The sequence below is a fragment of the Linepithema humile genome, chromosome 6 (assembly GCF_040581485.1).
Source record: "Linepithema humile isolate Giens D197 chromosome 6, Lhum_UNIL_v1.0, whole genome shotgun sequence".
NCBI lineage: Eukaryota > Metazoa > Arthropoda > Insecta > Hymenoptera > Formicidae > Linepithema > Linepithema humile.
The window spans coordinates 28,132,696-28,152,604 of NC_090133.1; the positions used below are offsets into that span (position 1 = coordinate 28,132,696).

At 35.8% G+C, this 19,909-nt stretch overlaps 4 protein-coding genes across 12 annotated transcripts in view; 2 read left to right on the top strand and 2 right to left on the bottom strand.

Moving 5' to 3' along the window:
- cno (adherens junction formation factor afadin) overlaps positions 1-4,395 on the top strand; it is a 35,553-nt gene extending 31,158 nt beyond the window's left edge. For all 7 annotated transcript variants that reach the window (XM_012365345.2, XM_067356769.1, XM_012365343.2 and 4 more), the window contains one exon: positions 69-4,395. In XM_012365345.2, the coding sequence (XP_012220768.1) occupies positions 69-333 (265 nt within the window). In that variant the 3' untranslated portion in view covers positions 334-4,395. The remainder of the gene's footprint in view (positions 1-68) is intronic.
- Positions 3,498-11,734, bottom strand: LOC105671206 (uncharacterized). 2 transcript variants are annotated; one of them, XM_067356841.1, is made up of 6 exons: positions 11,021-11,734; positions 9,986-10,213; positions 9,816-9,839; positions 8,714-8,863; positions 8,420-8,639; positions 3,498-8,058 (listed from the first exon to the last, which is right to left on the bottom strand). In XM_067356841.1, exons 1-6 carry the CDS (start codon positions 11,234-11,236, stop codon positions 7,757-7,759), a joined length of 1,140 nt encoding a protein of 379 aa, XP_067212942.1. In that variant the 5' UTR covers positions 11,237-11,734; the 3' UTR covers positions 3,498-7,756. The 2 variants fall into 2 exon arrangements, with proteins under 2 accessions (XP_067212942.1, XP_012220589.1); XM_012365166.2 differs by lacking the exon at positions 9,816-9,839 and having other exon boundaries at positions 11,021-11,733.
- Positions 11,735-12,169: 435 nt separating this feature from the next.
- On the top strand, positions 12,170-14,571 carry wcd (U3 small nucleolar RNA-associated protein 18 homolog wicked). Its single transcript, XM_012365742.2, has 7 exons — positions 12,170-12,471; positions 12,543-12,785; positions 12,889-13,060; positions 13,155-13,340; positions 13,508-13,699; positions 13,783-13,951; positions 14,035-14,571. Exons 1-7 carry the CDS (start codon positions 12,308-12,310, stop codon positions 14,496-14,498), a joined length of 1,590 nt encoding a protein of 529 aa, XP_012221165.1. The 5' UTR covers positions 12,170-12,307; the 3' UTR covers positions 14,499-14,571.
- A 188-nt stretch (positions 14,572-14,759) lies between these two features.
- LOC105671409 (deformed epidermal autoregulatory factor 1) lies at positions 14,760-19,645 on the bottom strand. 2 transcript variants are annotated; one of them, XM_012365557.2, is made up of 4 exons: positions 19,162-19,645; positions 18,121-18,609; positions 17,275-17,736; positions 14,760-16,976 (listed from the first exon to the last, which is right to left on the bottom strand). In XM_012365557.2, exons 1-4 carry the CDS (start codon positions 19,576-19,578, stop codon positions 16,776-16,778), a joined length of 1,569 nt encoding a protein of 522 aa, XP_012220980.1. In that variant the 5' UTR covers positions 19,579-19,645; the 3' UTR covers positions 14,760-16,775. The 2 variants fall into 2 exon arrangements, with proteins under 2 accessions (XP_012220980.1, XP_012220979.1); XM_012365556.2 differs by having other exon boundaries at positions 18,121-18,612.
- Positions 19,646-19,909: the final 264 nt, after the last annotated feature.

Consider the following 19,909-nt stretch of genomic DNA (forward strand, 5'->3'; position numbering starts at 1 on the left):
GTAGTCCTTTTTCACCGAACGAATATCGATTTTTTTATCGCGATATATTGAATAATGCGCGTGTTCAGGGATCCAAGGCAAAAACGATTGGCGGAGAAACAGAAGCAGCAAAATTTACAAATCGGCGCGGTGCCAGAGAAACTCAGCTTCAAGGAGAAGATGAAGATGTTTGCGATGGAAACCGGCGAGGACGGCACGCCGCGGGACAAGGTAAAGATTTCACGCGCTCAGCGCGAGATCGACAACATTAGCAGCCCGCTCAATTCTAACAATAACAACAATAATATCAACAATATCAGCGGCAATAATAACACCAATAGTAATAGAACTTGAATGTTGCATTTTCCTTATTTTCAGGCTTTAGTGATTTAAGATAATTGAAATGTTTTCCGAGATATCTAAAATGCTTGAAGGAAAATCACATTTATGAAAGGCGTAATCGAAGGGATGTTAGTATACAAGATAAAGACGTATAATGTTTCTAAAATTTATATCATCTAGCATATATATAAAGCATCGTGATTAACTTCACTAAATAGTATTGCCTAATCATCATTAAGTTTATACATATAAAAAATAAGAAAATAGTAATGTCTATAAATATAATTCAACTTTCAAAAAATTTAAAAGAATAATAGTTATTTGATCGAGAAAGGCTATTTTTATTATTAGCAGAAAATATACAGAGATAGATTTATATGTGAAATTTATTTGTATTTGCTTTTTATCTGTTGAAAATTTACGTATATAATGCTTAAGGTGGTGCGAGCGTTACTTAATTTTCTTAAGAAATTATTCAAATTTATGCCATTCGTACTCAGAGACTTCGTAAATATAATCTCGCAATTTCAACAATATTGACTCATTAATTGCTAAGATATTTGACCTCAAAGTAAGAAACTTTTACACATCGTCTCATGTGAAAAGTCGATGTTATATTTAATTATGTGTTGTAATAAAAAAAAACTATTTTTACGATTTCGATAAAAAAACCTAGTTAATAAGTAAATTCATAATAAAGCTTTTAGAAAAAAATTACGATCGTTGTTAATTATTGAGAAATTAAAGTTTGAAATTTGAAGATTTTTATTACATTACTTAATGATGAAGCACTGATATAACATTGTGACAACACTGCATTATTGTGACGTTACGGTTAATGTGAATGCGCACTTTTTAATCTACTTTCCGTGTTTTCTCACTCTCGTCGACGTATTTTATATCACAATTACGAACAGAATATACGATCATAATACAGATTAGAATTTCATAAATTATAATCAACACACTGTTGTCACATTTACGATAATGCACAGTGTATAGTTTAATACACATATCAGACTATGGCATTTTGGGCGATTATAGCTAAAAGTTTCGTGTGTATAAATGAGAATTTCTTATCCTGCTGTCTTCTCAAAAGCATTATTTTTAGCCAACACTGTCACGCTCGAACCACCTTAAAATGTCTTGTACCTTTTTTTCCCCGAGCATTATAGATACCTTATCATGTGTTTTCTGTCGCATAAAGGCAGACATACAGAGAGAGAGAGAGAGAGAGAGAGAAAGAGAGAACTATGCTCACCTGTATCTGTAGTTTTACATGCGATAATTTTATTAATTTTTTTATGATACCTGATAAATAATGAGAATTTTTTTTGCATTTAAGATGAATTGAATTAGCTGATGATTCTTCACACAGCGTCAAAGTACAAACAAAATTTTGTATAGCTCTTTGACCAAAAATCGTCGTGTGTTCTGCGAAGAAGGACCATTAATAACATAACGATAACGTTTACGGATTGTATTTGTTATTTACGGCGAGAAGAAGAAAGCTCTGTCCGACTGTTCTCATATTCCACGTATTCTATACTCTTGATTATTTCCGGACCAACGTAATCTTTTTATAAAGTAATCTATCGCGATCAGTGTGGTATAGAATAAAGCTCGCGAGGACTGCTAAGTTCGTCGAGGGGTTGCGAATCGTTTCGCGAGTGTACATAGAGAGGAGAACAGTAGGCCGGGCAGCATAATTGTCGTGTACGCATTAGTTTTATATTTATCTCAGACGCGAAAGATTCTGATACATATTTAAATTGTATAATTACACACGATTTGCATACTTATGCCATTATGCACTTAACAGAATACGAAAAAAAAAATAGTGAACGTAACTGAAAGGTAAAATAGAAAATGAAAAAAAGGAGAGAAGAGAGAGAGACGGTGCGTGCGTGCGTTGCGTGCGTAAAAAGGAAAAAAGTACGAATAGCGATAGATTTATATTTATATAATGCGTTCCAGAAATACAAACGACACTAGTTTAGCTCTCGGATTGAGGTTCCATTTTGTATAAAGTTTGAACTTTATGCAAAATGGTTTGGACTTTCATCAGAAAAACTCAATTGAACTCTGACGTTCTATAGAAACTTTCATAAAGGCACTATTTCTCAGAATTTAAACAACGGCTTTATTTTATGAAGATATTTTGCAGAGAGATACAATATAAACAATTCAAATAAAAAAACTTCTATTTTGATATATCTGTATTCGTCCCACTAGTCCCATTTTCGCGAAGAAAGTCTAAAATCTTACGTAACACATTGATATCTTATTAAATTTAGACGTGACAAGAAATCAAATTTAGTTTTTTTGCTACTGTTAAAGACTTTAAGAATCATCCCGCTTTATTAACATTATATTTATATCACAATATAATACTGGAAGAATTTTCTTTTGTTCGTTTTAGATCTGTCCACGCAAGAAACATCACTAATGTAAGAAGTAAAGACACTTAAGATGCTTGTCGGATGTATTCATTGTTTGTATGATTTTCTTTTAAACAAATTTGCAAAATTAAAATCGAAGTTACATATTCAGAGAGAGCTTAGTGATCTGATATGAGAAACGAAGCGTAGCAATATTAGGATTTAAGAAACAACTTACATAATAACTGTACAAACAGTGGGGAGCATTTGATCTTGCGCAATGCAAGACAGTAAGACACCGGCTAGTGTGTGTGTGTGTGTGAAGTATTCACTTTCCATTCAATGCCTAGGTGAATTTATTAAAATTATGCAACATTTGCTTGCATTCCTCGCCGTCCAATGTTTTGTGTTACGTCAAGATAAATTAAATTATTGTGCGCACTTTTTTGAGGTTCTTCGATGGTATTTTTGAAAACTCTTAAGTATGCTTCTAGTATTATTTTTACGAATGTGATTTACTTTTTACATTTCTCCTTTTAAAGTTTATGAATATTGTACAACTTATCTTCCGATAAATGGGGGATCGAAGATGGAGAATGGAGAGAGCGCAGAATGCAACTTGAGAAATACTAACATTGCTTGCACGAGAAATCATTCGCACTTATATTTTCACACGCTCTCGAGTTTGTATATTGAGTTCCGTTGGAGAAACAAGAAATTATATTTGTTTTGCGTTTGTGATTTCTTTCTGTAATGACAAACATTTATATTCCTCATTATTTGTACGATCGAGGATTTATTTAACAAAAAAAAAAAAAAAAAAAAAAAAAAAACAATGACTAGTGCTTTATTTTTGTTTCTACATAAATAAAGTATCCAGCTTTTTTTGTTAGAAAAGCTCTGTGACTAATTTTCGATACTTTAGCAATCGCTTTTCGTTGCCATTAAAAGTAGAAATGCGTATCAAATATACTTCGTAAAATCCATTATTCTGGCCTTGCCATTTGTCCACTTAGATACAATAGTGATAACGCTGAGCAGTTCGTTACGCGCTGCCGTGCGACGAATTTTGTTCGTAATTACAACGAATTCCCGCTCTTAAGCAATATACTGGTTGTACAATTAATGCATGAGCGAGATACCATCATCCATAATTGTAGAGCTTTAATTTCGATCATTAAGTCGGTTGAAGTAAATAGCATTATTAATAGTCATTAATTATTTTGAAAAACAGGAGCATTTATAAATGTATTAAAAATTATATTAAAACTTGACGTTGATCAAATATAGCTTAGAAAAAAAAATATATATCTAGTAAAAAGAAAAAAGAGACATACAGAGAGAAAGAGAGAGGAGGGAGGGGGGGAGAGAGAGAGATGGGGTGAGAAAGAAAGAAAGAGAGAGAGAGAGATTGAATGGACAACGGCGTACCCCCGTTTAATGCGTAACGAGCGTATATATATTTGCACTATATTTTGTAAAACTTTTCATAACCTGGTAGAAAAGGTTAATATAGCAGCTGGTTGCTAAAAGCAACTTCATTGTTACGAGTGTTATTAATATTACTATATTTTACTTATAGTACCAAAATGTGTAATGTCGCAAAGTACAGTATATTTTTTAATTATTATATCATGTAATATTATTAGCAAAATACGATATTTGACGGAAAATATATGTTAGCTATATTTAACGTTCGCACGTTTTTCTATGTGCCTTCTCCTCGCTCACTACCTTCTATTTATACTTATTGGCGAAATACGCTAATATTAATTGAAAGTATCGACAACGTATCGACGATGATCAACAGCTCTGGCTCAATTTTCGCGGTTTTTAAAAATGAACCTTTTGGAAGCTCGAAAGTATTTGAGAGCGATATTGCCGATTATTTCGACAGGCCGACATAAATTTGGATGACTAGCATGCGGTATTAATTTTTTATAACTTACTGTGACATTACGAAGCGCATGCCAACATATCTTTGAATCATTGAATTTCGTATGTATATATTTGAATTACTCTTGAAAATTTCTACACGCGTATATGTATCGCATTTGTCGAATGAACCATCTAGATGATTTATATTTAACAACTTTTGAGAGACAAAATTAGAACAGAATGTGATACTTTTTTTTTCGACATTAAAGGTAAATTAATTTGAAACTCTTCGTAACAATTGATTTATTTAACACTAACTTTTTCTTCTCATATTTCAACAAAAATTTCTGAAATATAATCTGTCTTACAATTAAGTCTATGTAGCTTCATTCTCGTTTTAAAATAAATAAATTTTTAGTTTTTATTCATTTTTTAATAAATTTTTTTAAAGAGCACAACGCCAAATTACTAAAGTTTATATTCACATCTGACATATTTAGCGCCTAAATGTAGGATGTGAATACAGATCTAAAAAGGTTTTTTTTTTTTTTTTCGTTTCTAACTTCAATTTTAATCTTAAAGTTTAAAGTACGAAACTAGATCGCATTGATTCTATTCAATTCGTTCTCTTTCTTTTTAATTTTATTTGCCATTAAATCACGCAAGCTTTGATCGTTTCAAGATTAACATTTAATAAATTTTTCTGAACAGCTTAGAGTGAATCGCAACAACATGCTTTGATTGTAATCTCATTTGAGAGAATTTTTTTTTTTTTTTTTTTTTTACTTTGAATTCGATTATCTTCCCGAACAAATCATTGGGGAATATACTAGTTTTTGTCATTCGGTAGGAACGTTCATCAATACTAAAAGCACTAAGAAAATTTAACGCTCCGCAAACCATTTTTTTTTAATATAACAGGACGGAAAGAGGTATGTGCAAAATATTATATCTCTTTGTTTGACGCAATTTGTCAACTAGGCTCCTCTCGAGCTTATATCATACGGCTATATCTTACGTACTATATTTAAATACGAGATCTTTAAGCGAGTGTTTGATACTAAAATATACAAAATAGGCGTACAGAGCTTTTTGGTGTTCTGCACAGCTTCAGTTTTCACTTTGCACTTGGTATCGTGCGACGAGTAAATGCACAGCGAATGAACTCGGAAGAATTATTCAAACTAAATGCGATGTTTGTGGTAGTTTTTCAACTCTTTCTCAGATCGAAAATATACTATTTTCCATCTCACTTTTCAGCCTCTATTGTCAATTACAAACAATGACGCAGTTCTCTAACAATTTGGCCCGCAATCTATACATGTAGAAAAAAAAGAACACTTGTAAGCAAACAGTTTTAAGTCGAAAGAGAGCAACAATTTTATACTATTCGAACATTAAGTAGCCTTATTATAATAATATTATAACATTTTTATTTTCAGAGAAAGTTTGTTATCCGGAAAGTTTATGCGAGCTTTTCGTGCGATTTATATATCCCAATTTCATTAAACGAACGGTTCTTTCTGATAAATTTAAAGCTAACTTTTACAATGCAACAAACTTTTACTATGAGTTTTCATTGAACACAACTATAAATGATCGCCATCGATAGTCGATCCGAGTATTTTTCACATTTAATATTTCTGATCTTAAACTTGGCTAATCACTTCTGAATAGTTCTTTCAGTTTACACGGAACATATTTTTTTTATCGCAATTAACTCGTTTGGTAACATTTTTCCTTTTCCAGGAATAAAAAAAGTATCAAATGATGCAAATCAAGTTTTTGTTTTTTATCTTTGTACAAAAGAAATAGAAATAAATTTGTCGAAACAAATTAAAGACGGCAATAGAGCTGTCTTTTATTGCGTGTATAAAAATAGTTATTTGCAAAGTACGATATCGAGACATATCTAAAAAAAAAAAAACTACACGAACCTTCCGGACAACTCAATATCTCCATTTCTTTATTTCTTTAATTTCGCTTATTTTAATTTTTTTTTAAGCATTCTGTTTTTTACGTTTAGTGCAACATTTTTTTAATATCATGTCACGTGGGACTTGGAAAAGAGTGAAGAGTTCCGCCACTGTTTGTAACTATACATCGCAGATAATACTCCTCGAATCTCTACTATTCGTATCAGCTACAATTGTCGGTGAAGCTCAGTGTACCTTTGATTATCATTGTTATTGCAAATAGTGATTAAAGACAGTAAAACTCGGTGACCGATATTTTTGTAGAAAATTTCTCAATAGATCGATCAATGATTGTACAATTGAAGCAAAGATAGCAACACAACATTCCTTAATAATTGATTAATTTCTTATCAAATTTAAGCTCGTTGATATATTTTTTATCATAAAATATAATAATTTTTATATAAAGAATTATTAATATAATATATACTATATTGTTGAAAAGAAATTTCGCGTTATCGGGTTTGTTTAATTCATTTTCATCGCGATTGGAGTCAAAAAGACAATTGCATTACGCTATGTTGTGCAACAATAGTTGCGCGTGTATAATCTCTATCTATCTATTTGTTAAATGTTCTCTTGCAGCTTTTGCTTGCACATAGAATTTAATGGATACAGCGGTTTGAACGAAAGTGTCCGTTTTAGGATATGTCCGACTTATACTGTGTCCGTTAAATTATGTGTGCATCTGGACTTCACTCACTTCTCACGTGCTCAATAGTTTATTACTACTAATCGAAGAGATCATAGTAAGCGAAAGAAACTTTAGTTCGTAAGTGCATAACGCGGTCAACTTTAGCGAAAGCTCAAATTTATCGACGGGGGACAGGAAGTTCATTGTGTAGAAGCATCGGACGTCTAATCTTATTTGAAGTGTGCGTCAACAAATTGAAACCTTTTTTAAATTTTGAAACTCCTGAAGAAACGTCGTCGTTGAGTCAACGTTCGCGAAAGATTCGTAGAACATTTGCGAAGTGTTTTGCGTTATGCAATGAGCAATATCAGTTCCTGAACTCATTTCCAACAGAGACATCAGCCATCGCGTTTCACATGCCCGGAGTGTTTCGATTCGCAGCGTGTAAAGAGCTGGCGAACGAAAGTTCTAGAAAATGAACTTCTTCTTCTTCTTCTTCTTCTTCTTCTTCAGCGCTCGGCCCATCGCGTGCAGATGCAGAGAACGCATTTCGCACGGCCGTGGTATTATTGGCCGGAGCTGACGGACATGGTGTCGCTGCCGGTCGACGCGGTGTCCGACAACGGTGCCGGCAACGGCGTCGACCTCAGCAGCTCGCAGTTCGCTGTTCGCTGCACTCGCACGGATGGCGGCGATAGCACTACGTTCACATTCTCCGGCAACGGCGGCAACACGTTGTTTTGAAACAGACCGGACACGTTACCCACCGGCTCGTAATTCGCTACCACGATCACCTTGCCGCTTCTGCTGCGCGCCTTGCCGACCCCGAAAAAACGGCTGCTCGCCCATATCAGCTGCGTGAAATGACCTAGGAAGAGGTTTCTCCGTGTTAAAGGGACTCCGGAGTCGGCGAGATTTTACTTTCTCCAGCTCAATTTTTTATTTCTAGAACTACAAATCTTTTTCCACGATTACGATAATATATACGCCACTCTAGTTCGTAGCGGTGGACTTGAAATCAAACAATACAAAAATTAAGTACACTTTTCTCTAGACTTGTGTGAATTCACGAGAATATTCGATTCATATATAAATTTTACAGCTTGTACGTATAAAATAAGATCAGAACGAAAGTGTGGATTATAGAAAAGAACAGCTTCAGGACCGAAGCTTAGTCTACGAACAACGTTCATCTCTAAATCTAATGCTACTTTTTTTTTTTTTTTTACCTGCGTTTACATTGGCGTGGAGAATATCCGGTTCTTTAAGGAAATCGTACTGCCTCACGGCAGAGTACCAGTAGGACGCGACTTCTTGTCCCGTGACGTCGCCAGGAACACCGCCGCCGGGACGACAGTAAAGATTGTGACCTACGTTCCGATCGTTTCTATAATAGAACGTATTCGTGTGTGCTAGATGATTTGCCCACGACTGGGCGTATTCACACAACTGTAAGATACAAGCGTCGTTGAGATACTCGTCGTCACAAAGTTACCATCTTTCTATTCGCTTTCAATAATCACCTGAGGCGACATGGTCAACGGAGACGCGTTATGCCGCTGTCGATAAACGTTGTGCCAGCAAAGGCATTCGGTGATAAATTCGCTATCGCGCCAGTCAGTTTCCAGCTCGCTTCTATCGTGCGTGATACTCATCGGTCGGTTGCTGAGTATCTGCAAGAAAATTCAACGGTGCACCACTTTATTCGACATAAGATTCGATATAACTTCTACATGATATGCTGTACGCGATGTATATATTTCGTCCTCATGTTTCGTTTTTAAGATCCTTGGTTGCTTTCGCCTTCTCAGACTTGCCTAATTTGACTTGAAATTATTCACTGTACACTTTTCAATTGTTCTTTAACATTTCGAAAACGCTGCGATACGCGCACGTTATAAATTGATTGTAAACATATCGAAATACATATAAATTTGCGCGAACTAGCAAAGGTCTAAAAAACGAAAAAGATCAATAATGTAGGTTCTTAACTGAATTTAGTGCCAAGGCCTGAATAGGAACCGACATACGCGCCAGTCCTGAATGTAAGATATCGACCCAAATACTTTGCGCGCGTGCTCTTTCACATTTTTCACTTCGATTTCATTAAAGGAAAAAAAAAAAATACAATTACACACATACACTGAGAAAGACAAGGACATAATGAAAATGATCTATTATGAACTGAAAATATATCTGGTTCGTTTAACGATAAGAGTGAGGTCCAGATACATACAGAATTTAATGGACACAGCAACGAGACGGGCACAAGAAGAAACGGACACAGAAAGGCTGCAAACAGAGGAAGAAACAGGACACAGAAGGAATCGGATACATAGAGGTTGGCAAACGGGCGCAATATTAATATCCTGCTTTGCATATAAGTAGCAAACCGTGTGAAATAATATACAATTATAGACCTCGTTTTCGCCGCTTAAAGCGTCGGTCGACGGCGGGACGGAATCCCGCTTCGTGTGGAAAATTGGACAATTCAGATTGTTTCTAACCTACATGTATCCCTCGGCGCCCGTTTTCTTCCCGCATCCTGTTCGCCGCCTACGTGTATCCGCTCCCTCGTGTGTCTGTTTCTTCCTGTGTCCAATTTTGGATGTGTGTCCGACTTACACTGTATCCGTCTCGTTCACACCGCTGTGTGCATTAAATTCTGTGTGTACATCTGGGACCCTCCCTTTACACAATTACGATTAGTTTGCGATTAGTACTTTGATTGATGTAGTAGCACAGTGGCAGTTCCATATTCAGACGCTAACATCGCAATATGAACTGCCATTTACCTTTTTTAAAAGTTTCGGCCGATTGTCCAGCTGTTGTTGAGTTTGTTCGTAGTTTAGTGAGGACGAAGTGGGTACGACTGACTCGATTATTCGATCCGCCTTGTATAATTTACTTTGTTCTACCCTCTTCCTGAGATTTTCTAAAGCTGTCGCCTCCTCGCGTTTCCTGGACGGCGGCCAGTTCTCGCTCGAGGTGTGAATCATGTTGATTCCGGCACATGGTGAATCCTGCAAGAAATTAATATTTACCGACTCGCTAAGAAACTTTTACACATATTTTTTTTATGTACAATTGTTTCGGAAATACATATATAAAAATTTGAAACTCGGCAAAAGGTATCTTTTGCTCCGCGAATAAATAATTAAAATTTATTTTAAAAAAGTATAAAAAATAATAAATTTTAATTGGTTTAAAAAAAGCTTCAAAAGTATACTGTATACCTGAGAAATAGTGCTGGTTTTAAGCGCTTTCACAATTGTGTGATAGCAACTAATCAATAGTAATGAATATTCATGAATTACGTACAACTATGGAAACGAAATAATGAATTAAAGAGTGCGCATAAAATCACGCAATGCGATAAAAAAGATGCAGATCTGAAATATGCTGATCAACAAAATAGATAATCGCATCAAATTGTAAGCATTTTTGTATAATACGTAACGCAATGATTTCGGGCAGTGCTGAGACTATTTAAAAAAAATAACTGATGCTGTGCAGATTAACATCTCGATATAAATATAAATTATTATGAGACTCGTGAATTTTTAAAGGAAAAGAAAAAAAAAAGAAAAATCTTTGAGTCTCTTTTTTCCAAGGTAGTTTTCTCATTTCAAAAAGATACACGCTTAGCACTGCTGTCTAATTCGCGACTTTTAATTATAACGTCGTTCAAATATTAGGATTCTTCGCTTAGACCCTTAAATCTTACATTCGAAGTCTTATGATTCTTCTTTACACGAACTCAGCATGATTAAATTCTGGATGAGATGCATCTAGGAATGATTCGATTGTCACAGCTGTCGGGGACCAACCTTGAGGTGATTGCTATTGGAAAAATTGTGTTCCAAATGAGCAGCCTGGCTGAGCAATCGTCGACTCGCGGGGCATCGGTTACGATTGATCATCTCCTTCTGCATCGCGTATTCGACGAAGTAGCTCTCGTACTCTGCTCCGCTGTCGTGCTGCGGCAAGAGCTCCATCGTCTCTTCCGCGGTGCCATACGCGCGGTTTACCTCGCGCAGCTCCATCGCGGGCGGGTAGCGAGCCTCGTACTGCCCGTATCTTCAGCAGTAAGTCGCAACCACGCTCGAGTCGGACCAAGCATGCATACTAACTCGATCGCACCTTGCACCCGACTGCACTGCGATACGCCTGGCCGCGGCGCCGCACGCGCGACTCCGATATTGTACCACTGCGGATGTACGTACACATGCGCATTAAATCGATCACGCATGCGGTCATCCGATTGCGAAAACGGCGAAAACTACGGGAGGATGTATAAAAAATGATGTGAATGAGTATTATAAATATGTTCTATTTCAGGGATGTCCAAGCAGTCGATCGCGATTCACCGGTTGATCGCGATGTGTTTTTTTTTGACAGATCTCATTCAAATTTTGATTTTACTTTGTTTGATTCTATTGTAATCGTAAAAAGGTTTCGTCTTCACACGATAGATGTGAAATTATAGCAAACTAATGTGATACTGTAAATAAAAACGTAGTGTGCGAACAACTTTGCTTTTTAAACGTGTGGAAACTGTATAATTTCGTTTTCGTATGTGTAATGTAACAGCCCGATCCTCCTAGAGTGGCTTTAGCTCTTCATTGTGTAGTATTAATTGTACTAATGAAGTGTAATAGCGGTAAGTACGATAAGTAGTTAAAATGCATTCGTGAAAAGTAACTTCATCGATTAATTATATATTGATGTAGGTTTATACAGAGAAATTATATTTTACAAAGCGCTGAAAGACTGTTAAAATACAATCAATAATTCCCATAATGTTTTAATCTGTAAAGCGGAACCTGTTCTGTTCGCTATACTGAGATAACCGCTGGCGGAAGAATAACTAATCATTTGCGACATACCTATGTTGATTTGAAACATTAAATCCCGGCTAAAATGGAGTGTTTCTGGTTTGCGCATGCGTGCGGTATCCCCTCCATTCATGCTGCTTACTTCTTGCATCTGAAATGTGGCGCTGGTGTAGCCGCGTGAGAAAAACATGCTAATAGGTTATGGGAATACATAAAATTACTAAGGTTTAGCAAAATTATATAGTTTTGTTTAGATTTCAATCTATTCAGCAAAACAACATGGATAAAAAAACTACGCGGAAAAAAGATTTTACTCGTAAGACGAGTAGTGATAAGAAAAGAATCAAGAAACATTCGCGTCCGAAGGTGTTGTACAATCAGAAATTCTTAGTTCCGCTGAGGAAAAAACGAAAGAATGAATACGATCCTGACGAGGAAGCTAGGTATAAGATGCAAAAATAAGATAAGTGCAATTGTTTTCACACTTTTTATTACACGAATATTCAATTTACAGACTGGAGAAAATTATTTTCGGCGATCCCAGCGATATCATCAACAATTTACAAGATGAACCTACGACGAGAGCAGCAGATAAATCTGTTGATATTGACAATGAAGAGATAGTAGGTGATGACTCAAATCGAGATTCGAGTCAGGATAAATCAGATTGTGATGCTGCAAGTGGAAGCGAGGACGAAAGTGTCAAATCTGAGAAAAAGAAAGCAGCGTGGAAAGACGATGATGATTACAATTATACGTATGTACATAAAAGAATAAATTAATTCTTTTAAAAAAGATAATTGTTTAATGTTTTACGTTTTTGTACAAACAATATAAATTTGCATTGTATTTTATAACAGGGTGAATACAGCTCTGAGAGCACAAAATCGTAGACTGCCATGTAAGAGACCAGAAAAATATTATAAGACGTATCTGGAGAACAGACATAAATTGTTATCGGGTGCACCAAAGTGGGCTGAACTTGAAACAAAGGATGAAGCTGACGCTGACTTAGATAATGATATTTTGAAGGTATTTTGGTATTGTAGAATACTTTTAGAGATCTCTGAATTAAACTTTATTATCTTTTTGTATTGTCTATTATTATCTTTATTTTTTTCTTCAGCATAGTTGTCACTTAGAAACATCGAAAGTCAAAAATTTGCCGAAAAATCTTATTGATATTAAAGCACTCAAGGCTTTGAACAAAAGCACTCACACAGAAGGACCGATTATTACAAGTGTGGAATTCCATCCAACATCTACAGTGGCTCTGGTTGCTGGTACAGCAGGCATTCTATCATTATTTCAGGTATTTCGATAAATTATTTCAACCAAAACTGATGATTTTTGTTAATATTTGATGAACTATTTGTGATTCTTTCAGTAGCTTTGAAAGAAATTATAAAAAATTATTAATTTGGTTTTCTTTTATTTATATACATCATTCATTGTTCTTTAATTGTTTCTGCTTTGTAGGTCAATGGTCACACTAATGAGAAATTACACAGTATGCTGTTTAAAAAGTTTCCAATTAGCAACGCAACGTTTATGAAGGAGGGAACAGAGGTCTTGCTCGGTTCCGAATATTATCCATATTGTCACACTTATGACTTGATGAACGACAAGACGTACAAATTACCTCTGCCGCGTGGGATTACAAATATGAAGGTTTGTGAGATTACAAGTGTTGCATCAGAAGTAATTGTACAACTCGATTGATACCGTAATATAAATGTTTTTGATGTTTCCAGCGTTACGAAGTGTCTCCTGATGGCAAATTTATAGCGTTATGTGGAAGAATGGGACAGATACATCTGTTGCACAGTTGTACAAAAGAACTGATTCATACGTTCAAGATGAACTCGAAATGTAGAGCACTAGCATTCACGCCGGATAGTAGAACACTTGTCACGCACGGCGGTAAGTAGGCTCTTACGATTTTTGCTTCAGCTTTCACCTTCTGACAAGATGTTTAAAAAATTTTAAACCGTTTTTTCACGCAGACGGCAGCGAAATGTACGTGTGGGACGTAAATACTCGCACGTGTATCAATCGTGCGATAGACGACGGTTGCCTGTCTTGCGCATCACTTGCCGTATCACCGAGCGGTCAGTTCGTGGCTACGGGTAGCGCGCAAGGTGTGGTTAATATCTACGATACGAAGAAGGTGTGGGAGGAGCGCAGTCCCACACCTGTCAAGATAGTAATGAATCTCGTGACCAGCGTTACGAGCCTGAAGTTCAATCCGACTTCAGAAATATTAAGCGCGGCATCGGTCGAGAAGCACAACGCGTTCAAGATGCTGCACATACCCTCGTTCACCGTCTTCTCGAACTTTCCAGCGTTTCAAACCAACATAGGTATGCCGCAAATGATCAGTTATTCTCCGGCCAGCGGTTATCTCAGCATAGCGAACAGAACGGGCACCGCTTTGCTATACAGATTGAAACATTATGGGAATTATTGATTGTATTTTAACAGTTTTTAACGCTTTGTAAAATATAATTTTTCTCTATAAATCTACATCAATATATAATTAATCGGTGAAGTTATTTTTCACGAATGTATTTTAACTACTTATCATACTTACCGCTATTACACTTCATTAGTACAATTAATACTACACGATGAAGAGCTAAAGCCACACTAGGAGGACATGGCTGTTACATTACGCGTATGTGTTAAAAACGAAACTTGTATAAAATTTCCACACGTTTAAAAAGCAAAGTTGTTCGCACACTATGTTTTTATTTACAGTATCACATTAGTTTACTATAATTTCACATTTATCGTGTACATAGTGAAGACAAAACTGCTTTTTTTTTTATCGAGCTTGAATTGAACGTAAAAAGGGCGATTACAATTCTTTTAAAATGTTATGCGAAAATAAAAATTTCTGTAAAGAAATTATTTCAGAAATCGATAAATGTTATATAAAAAACTTATAACTTCATCAATTACATCATCAATTGAGATTTTACAGATTTTTTTTCAATATTGCCTAGACATTTCGAAGAAATTGCATATAAACTGTATATTCTTGACATTATGAAAATTTTTTTATAAAGTATAAAGTTAAATTGAACACGAAGCTTCGCACATTTATGATACAAGGGTCTTATACGCATTGCAGTCATATCATTCGCTGCACACCTATATAAATGTTTTACGATACCTAGATTTAAGGTGTCTACTTGGCTCTAGGAAAAGATCAACTTCCTTTTTTAGTAATCATCGAAAGGTAAGATATAATAGATTTTTAAATATACAAATATTTGATAAATTTTCTTATTATGTATGTGTCATGCATATATGAGTGTGAGCTTCTTAGAATTTTCTGTCCGTTTAATTAATTTATAGAAAAAAATTAAGTGCCATTTCGAATATTACATTTAAAAGAATACTAAAAAGAAAAGATAGAGATAAATCCATTAGAATTTTTAAATAAAAGCAAATTATCACGAAGAATTAGAAGAAAAATTCCTTTAATCGGTAAAATTTTCTGATTTCTCTAAGTAGAAAAAAAGATCATGCGAGTCTTTCAAGCTTTTCTCATTTTCCTTAGTAGACACCCTGTTATTAATATCTATCTGATATTTGTACTAAACATTAACAAACATTAAAAGTTTTTAAATAAAATGTGTGTGTGTGTGTGTGTGTGTGAATGTGTGTATGTGTGTACTAAAAAAGATGATATAATACATATATAATTTGCAATGAATGATACATTCGAGGATGTATTCGACATGTGAACTTCTTCATGTGAAACTACATATTTTTTGCAGAATTTCAGAGATTGCCGCCTTTGGTCATTTGTCGTTTACACATTTGAAAATAATTCATTTAAGATTGCAAATATTCTCGCATATGTAAATAATTAATCTATAAAATCGGATATTTGTTTATAAAGTGATATATATGTACATATGATAATATCTTTATGCCGCAGTGCTATTTTGTTATTACAGTGCTTTACACATCTTGACAATTTTTTTTGTTTTTTTGTTTTGTTTTTTTTTTCAAAGAATATTGAGCCTCGTGAGTTTTACAAGTTGCAAGATATCAATTCAACATACATACATAGTTTGTATATATGTTAAATTGATAAATCTTGCGGTAAAACTCACGAGAACTCAATGTAATCTAATGCTAATTGCTTTTCAGTAAAGAGTACAGGTTGACACAAATCGACTTCTACACCGGTTTCCATAGCTTGATCTTGTATTCTATATAATTAATACTAAATACGATTTTAAAGATAGATTGAACTATAAAAATTGTAGAGATTTGCATCAACTCATGTTCTTTGCTTGAAGCCTATATACATATAAACTATTCTATGTCTCCCGTAACATCTGTTTTTGACAGCAATCTAATGTTAGCTGGTATCACGAGATATTTGTATTTGATGCGCTTTGTATATTAGCGTTTTCGAATAAATAAATTTTAATTAATCGCGGATCAATTAATCCTTATTTTATTATGAATTCAAGTTCCTTGAGTCGATCAAAATCCATTCATTCAAAAACGCTATTTGTAACATGTGTGTATATATATATATATATATACACACACACGTACAAAATATTTTTCTACCACACACACGCACACACATTTATATACATTATTTTAATTCTTGTGTAACTTCGCTTCAAGTCTTCGTCTCTTTCTTGAATTTTGATACTTCCACGTCAGATTCTTCATTTTCTGTATGCTTTTGCTGAATCGGCGTGAGAAACACTAGCTATTGGTCCGTTGTAGTCGTTGGGAGGGCGCTCGTGTCCCCGTTGCTACTCTCTACTATAAGCATCACGGTCTCAGCCGCACCCCTCACACATTCCATCTGGTGGCTACCCCAATCCTTGCGTTGACAAAATGTGGAACAGTAGGGTGTGCGTCTGCATAAAGAGCATTCCGCGAATGCTTCCCGATTGCAATTGGCACACTGAAATTCATTATTATTACTATTAATATTAATTACGAATATGGGATACATTTTTTCCAAATTATCAGAAAAACGCTTCATAACGCTAAATAACTTTTCTATTACAATTTTTCAATATTTTTGTATACGGAAATAATTTCAAACGCTATAGTTAAAAATTGCTATAAAAAAAGGAAGCAAAAAATCTTATCCTTGCAAATAAAAAACTAGGATATTTAATTGCACTGGTAAGAAAATATGGAACAAAAAATAAAAGCAAATGTCTCTATATGTATATCTTTCTGCAGCACTCTTTCACCTTTTTATTATGTGTATCAGATGTCGGTTGTAATCCAACAGTTTCAATAACGTCCCCTCGTCCTCCGAGCTGCGCGACTAACGCCTGCTCTCGTCTTTGCTGCCTGCTCAACTCCTTCGTCTCTTCTAAAGTACGTTTAAATTCGTAAGCAAGCTTTATCATTTTGCTCGACATATCTTCCAATTTTTTGAAGATATCGTCGCCTTGGCCATTCTCCGTTTGATGCACGTTCTGCACGACCGTGTCCTGTTCCTGGGGTTGATGCACGACCAGTCCATCTGTGGAGACAAACTGCGGCCAGACTTCCTTGTCCGGCACGACAATCTCGTCGCCGCTCTCTTCATTGTTACTGCCGTCGCGTGAATTCTCGAGTTTGTGTTTGCGCGTGGCAGGTTCTCCCTCAGATGGATCCCTGGTTCTTCTTCGACGCTTGTACGGGGTGAACAGTCGTACAGGTCCCGTCTGAGCAAGTCAACAGCATCATACAGTTATAAACTTAGAAGTGGAATTGACTTAAAATTTCTATATGTCCAAAAAGTAAAATTATTTGCACGCTACGTTGTAGTCATAGTATCACATGATTTCGCTATCGTTTTACATTTATCGTGTACATAATAAAAACAAAACTACTCTCTTTTATTTAGTCTGCTTTGAAAGTAAAAAATTGATTGTAATTTGTGTTTAAAACATTCCATCAAAATAAAGAAATTATTATAGAAATTGACAAATATTACATTTAAAAAATTTTGATTATACCATTAAGAATTTAGTTTTCCAATAATCATTAGCCTTTAGAAGAGATTGTATTTAAACAGTATATTTTGTTATCAATAATAATCTACTTACTGCGCTATCATCATCGCAACACGCCGCACACGTGCAGGATGTGGCATGAGGCTTTAAGATCTGTTCGTCGATGAGGGTTTGCAGACTTCTCCCGCCGAATCGAATACTCCGTTTCCAGTCTTTGCTAGACGCCCGTCCGCAAAGGGCCTCAAATTCGCTGGGCGTGTACCAATCTGACCCAAGTTTGATACATCGTCCCCTGCCACCTGATCCAAATCTGCTCTTATGCAATTCCGCATTCGTATTCTTACATCTGACCGGCAGAACTGCTAAATTTGCTGACTCAGACCAACTGTATATTGGCTGAGAGGTAGGTGTGGACACGTGTATGTGCTCTGGTTCCGCTTCATCTGCACTATTCTGTATTACTATGTGGGTTGTCTTCAGCTCACCATTCCAACGCAGAGGATCTTCTTTTTCGTGACGCGGTTCACAAATGAATCCATTGTCGACGCATAGCATCTGTTTGAACTGCCCCGACCCCGACAGCTGCTAATATGGTTTAAATTAAAATTATTATGGTTTAAATTACTTCTCAGTGTAGATATATATTACATTTAACCTATATTTAACCTGTCTCTAATATTGATCTCAAACTGACATGCTCTTTTACTTGTAAAAGAATGTGTTTCTTGACCTAGAAAAAAATTGTGCTCACAGTGAAGCCAAATTCATAGCATAAAAGCATTGTATGATTAATAAAATGAAGTAATAAGCGAGTAAATATAAGAAATTAGATCTCACACGAGAATATATACAGATTCATGTTACATATTGAAGTTGCATCACGGTTTAATCATCAAGATTAAAATTTATCCGCGACAAATCGAACGAGTGCGTAACGTGGACGAAAGGACACGTGTTTTTACATTGTCATCTCGCATTGGACAGGCGCACTCCTACGCGTCATCGCGAATGATGGATCGCATAAAGGAGGAAAAACACGCCACCGATTGTTCACGAAATTTTCTTCTAAAGGATCGTTAAGAACGTCTTTCTCGCGCGCGCCCGTGTATATTTATCGCAGCCCTACGAACGCACCTGCAGCTGATCCGAGGTGATGACGTTGAAGGTCGTGCCATTGGTGTTCGCTACGCCGATGATGTTCGCTACGCCAACAGGTAGAGAAACCGGCACACCGACTCCAGGCACACCTGATACACCCGGTACCGCAGTGACGCTCGCTGTAACCGCCACGGGATGCGCCTCGTGTTCGCTCGTCAGCGTGGCCGCCTCCTCGGTCTCGCTCGTCAACGGTTCGGACATGTCCGGTAGCACGGCGACACTTTCCGATGTTTGGTTCTCCTCCATTTCGGCTGTTCTCGCCTCGCCTCGCCGCACCTTCGTCACCTCGCCTCTTCGCCGCCGTACGTCGCACCGAGCCACCGACGCTTCATTCGTCACCACTCGGCAAGCCACTCGCATGCGCATGCCCGACGCCGCGTCGTAGCGCTGCATGATTATTCGATTTATCGAATCTTGGAGCGACAAAAATTTTCGTCCCGGATAATATCTATAGTCCTTGAGCATATCTTTCACTCTTCACGTTATTTTAAATTTTATAAGTATGTATATTTTATGTATTACATATTTTTAATTCGAAAGATTTTAAATGTTACAACCTAAATAACAATTCGTAAATAGGTTATCTGAATAAATTTATACCCAATAAATGTCAAAAATGTAAAATAAAATCTTTGAACATTAATTTCAAAAATCGTAAAATCGATAATATATTAATAATATTTGTGTAAAATATTTTTGCTTTTTGAATCGCATTAATTTCATT

Excerpts from the sequence above, each read along its gene's own strand:
- wcd (XM_012365742.2), top strand. The coding sequence starts at position 12,308 with ATGGATAAAAAAACTACGCGGAAAAAAGATTTTACTCGTAAGACGAGT. Across the intron at positions 13,061-13,154 it reads TAGATAATGATATTTTGAAG|CATAGTTGTCACTTAGAAAC; the intron begins GTATTTTGGTAT and ends TTTTTTCTTCAG. Across the intron at positions 13,341-13,507 it reads GCATTCTATCATTATTTCAG|GTCAATGGTCACACTAATGA; the intron begins GTATTTCGATAA and ends TCTGCTTTGTAG.
- LOC105671206 (XM_067356841.1), bottom strand. The coding sequence starts at position 11,236 with ATGGAGCTGCGCGAGGTAAACCGCGCGTATGGCACCGCGGAAGAGACG. Across the intron at positions 8,864-9,815 it reads GTGAACGAGACGGATACAGT|ATACTCAGCAACCGACCGAT; the intron begins GTAAGTCGGACA and ends ATTTTCTTGCAG. Across the intron at positions 8,640-8,713 it reads CGTTGACCATGTCGCCTCAG|TTGTGTGAATACGCCCAGTC; the intron begins GTGATTATTGAA and ends TGTATCTTACAG.
- LOC105671409 (XM_012365556.2), bottom strand. The coding sequence starts at position 19,578 with ATGCAGCGCTACGACGCGGCGTCGGGCATGCGCATGCGAGTGGCTTGC. Across the intron at positions 18,613-19,161 it reads TCACCTCGGATCAGCTGCAG|CAGCTGTCGGGGTCGGGGCA; the intron begins GTGCGTTCGTAG and ends AAACCATATTAG. Across the intron at positions 16,977-17,274 it reads CTGATACACATAATAAAAAG|TGTGCCAATTGCAATCGGGA; the intron begins GTGAAAGAGTGC and ends AATGAATTTCAG.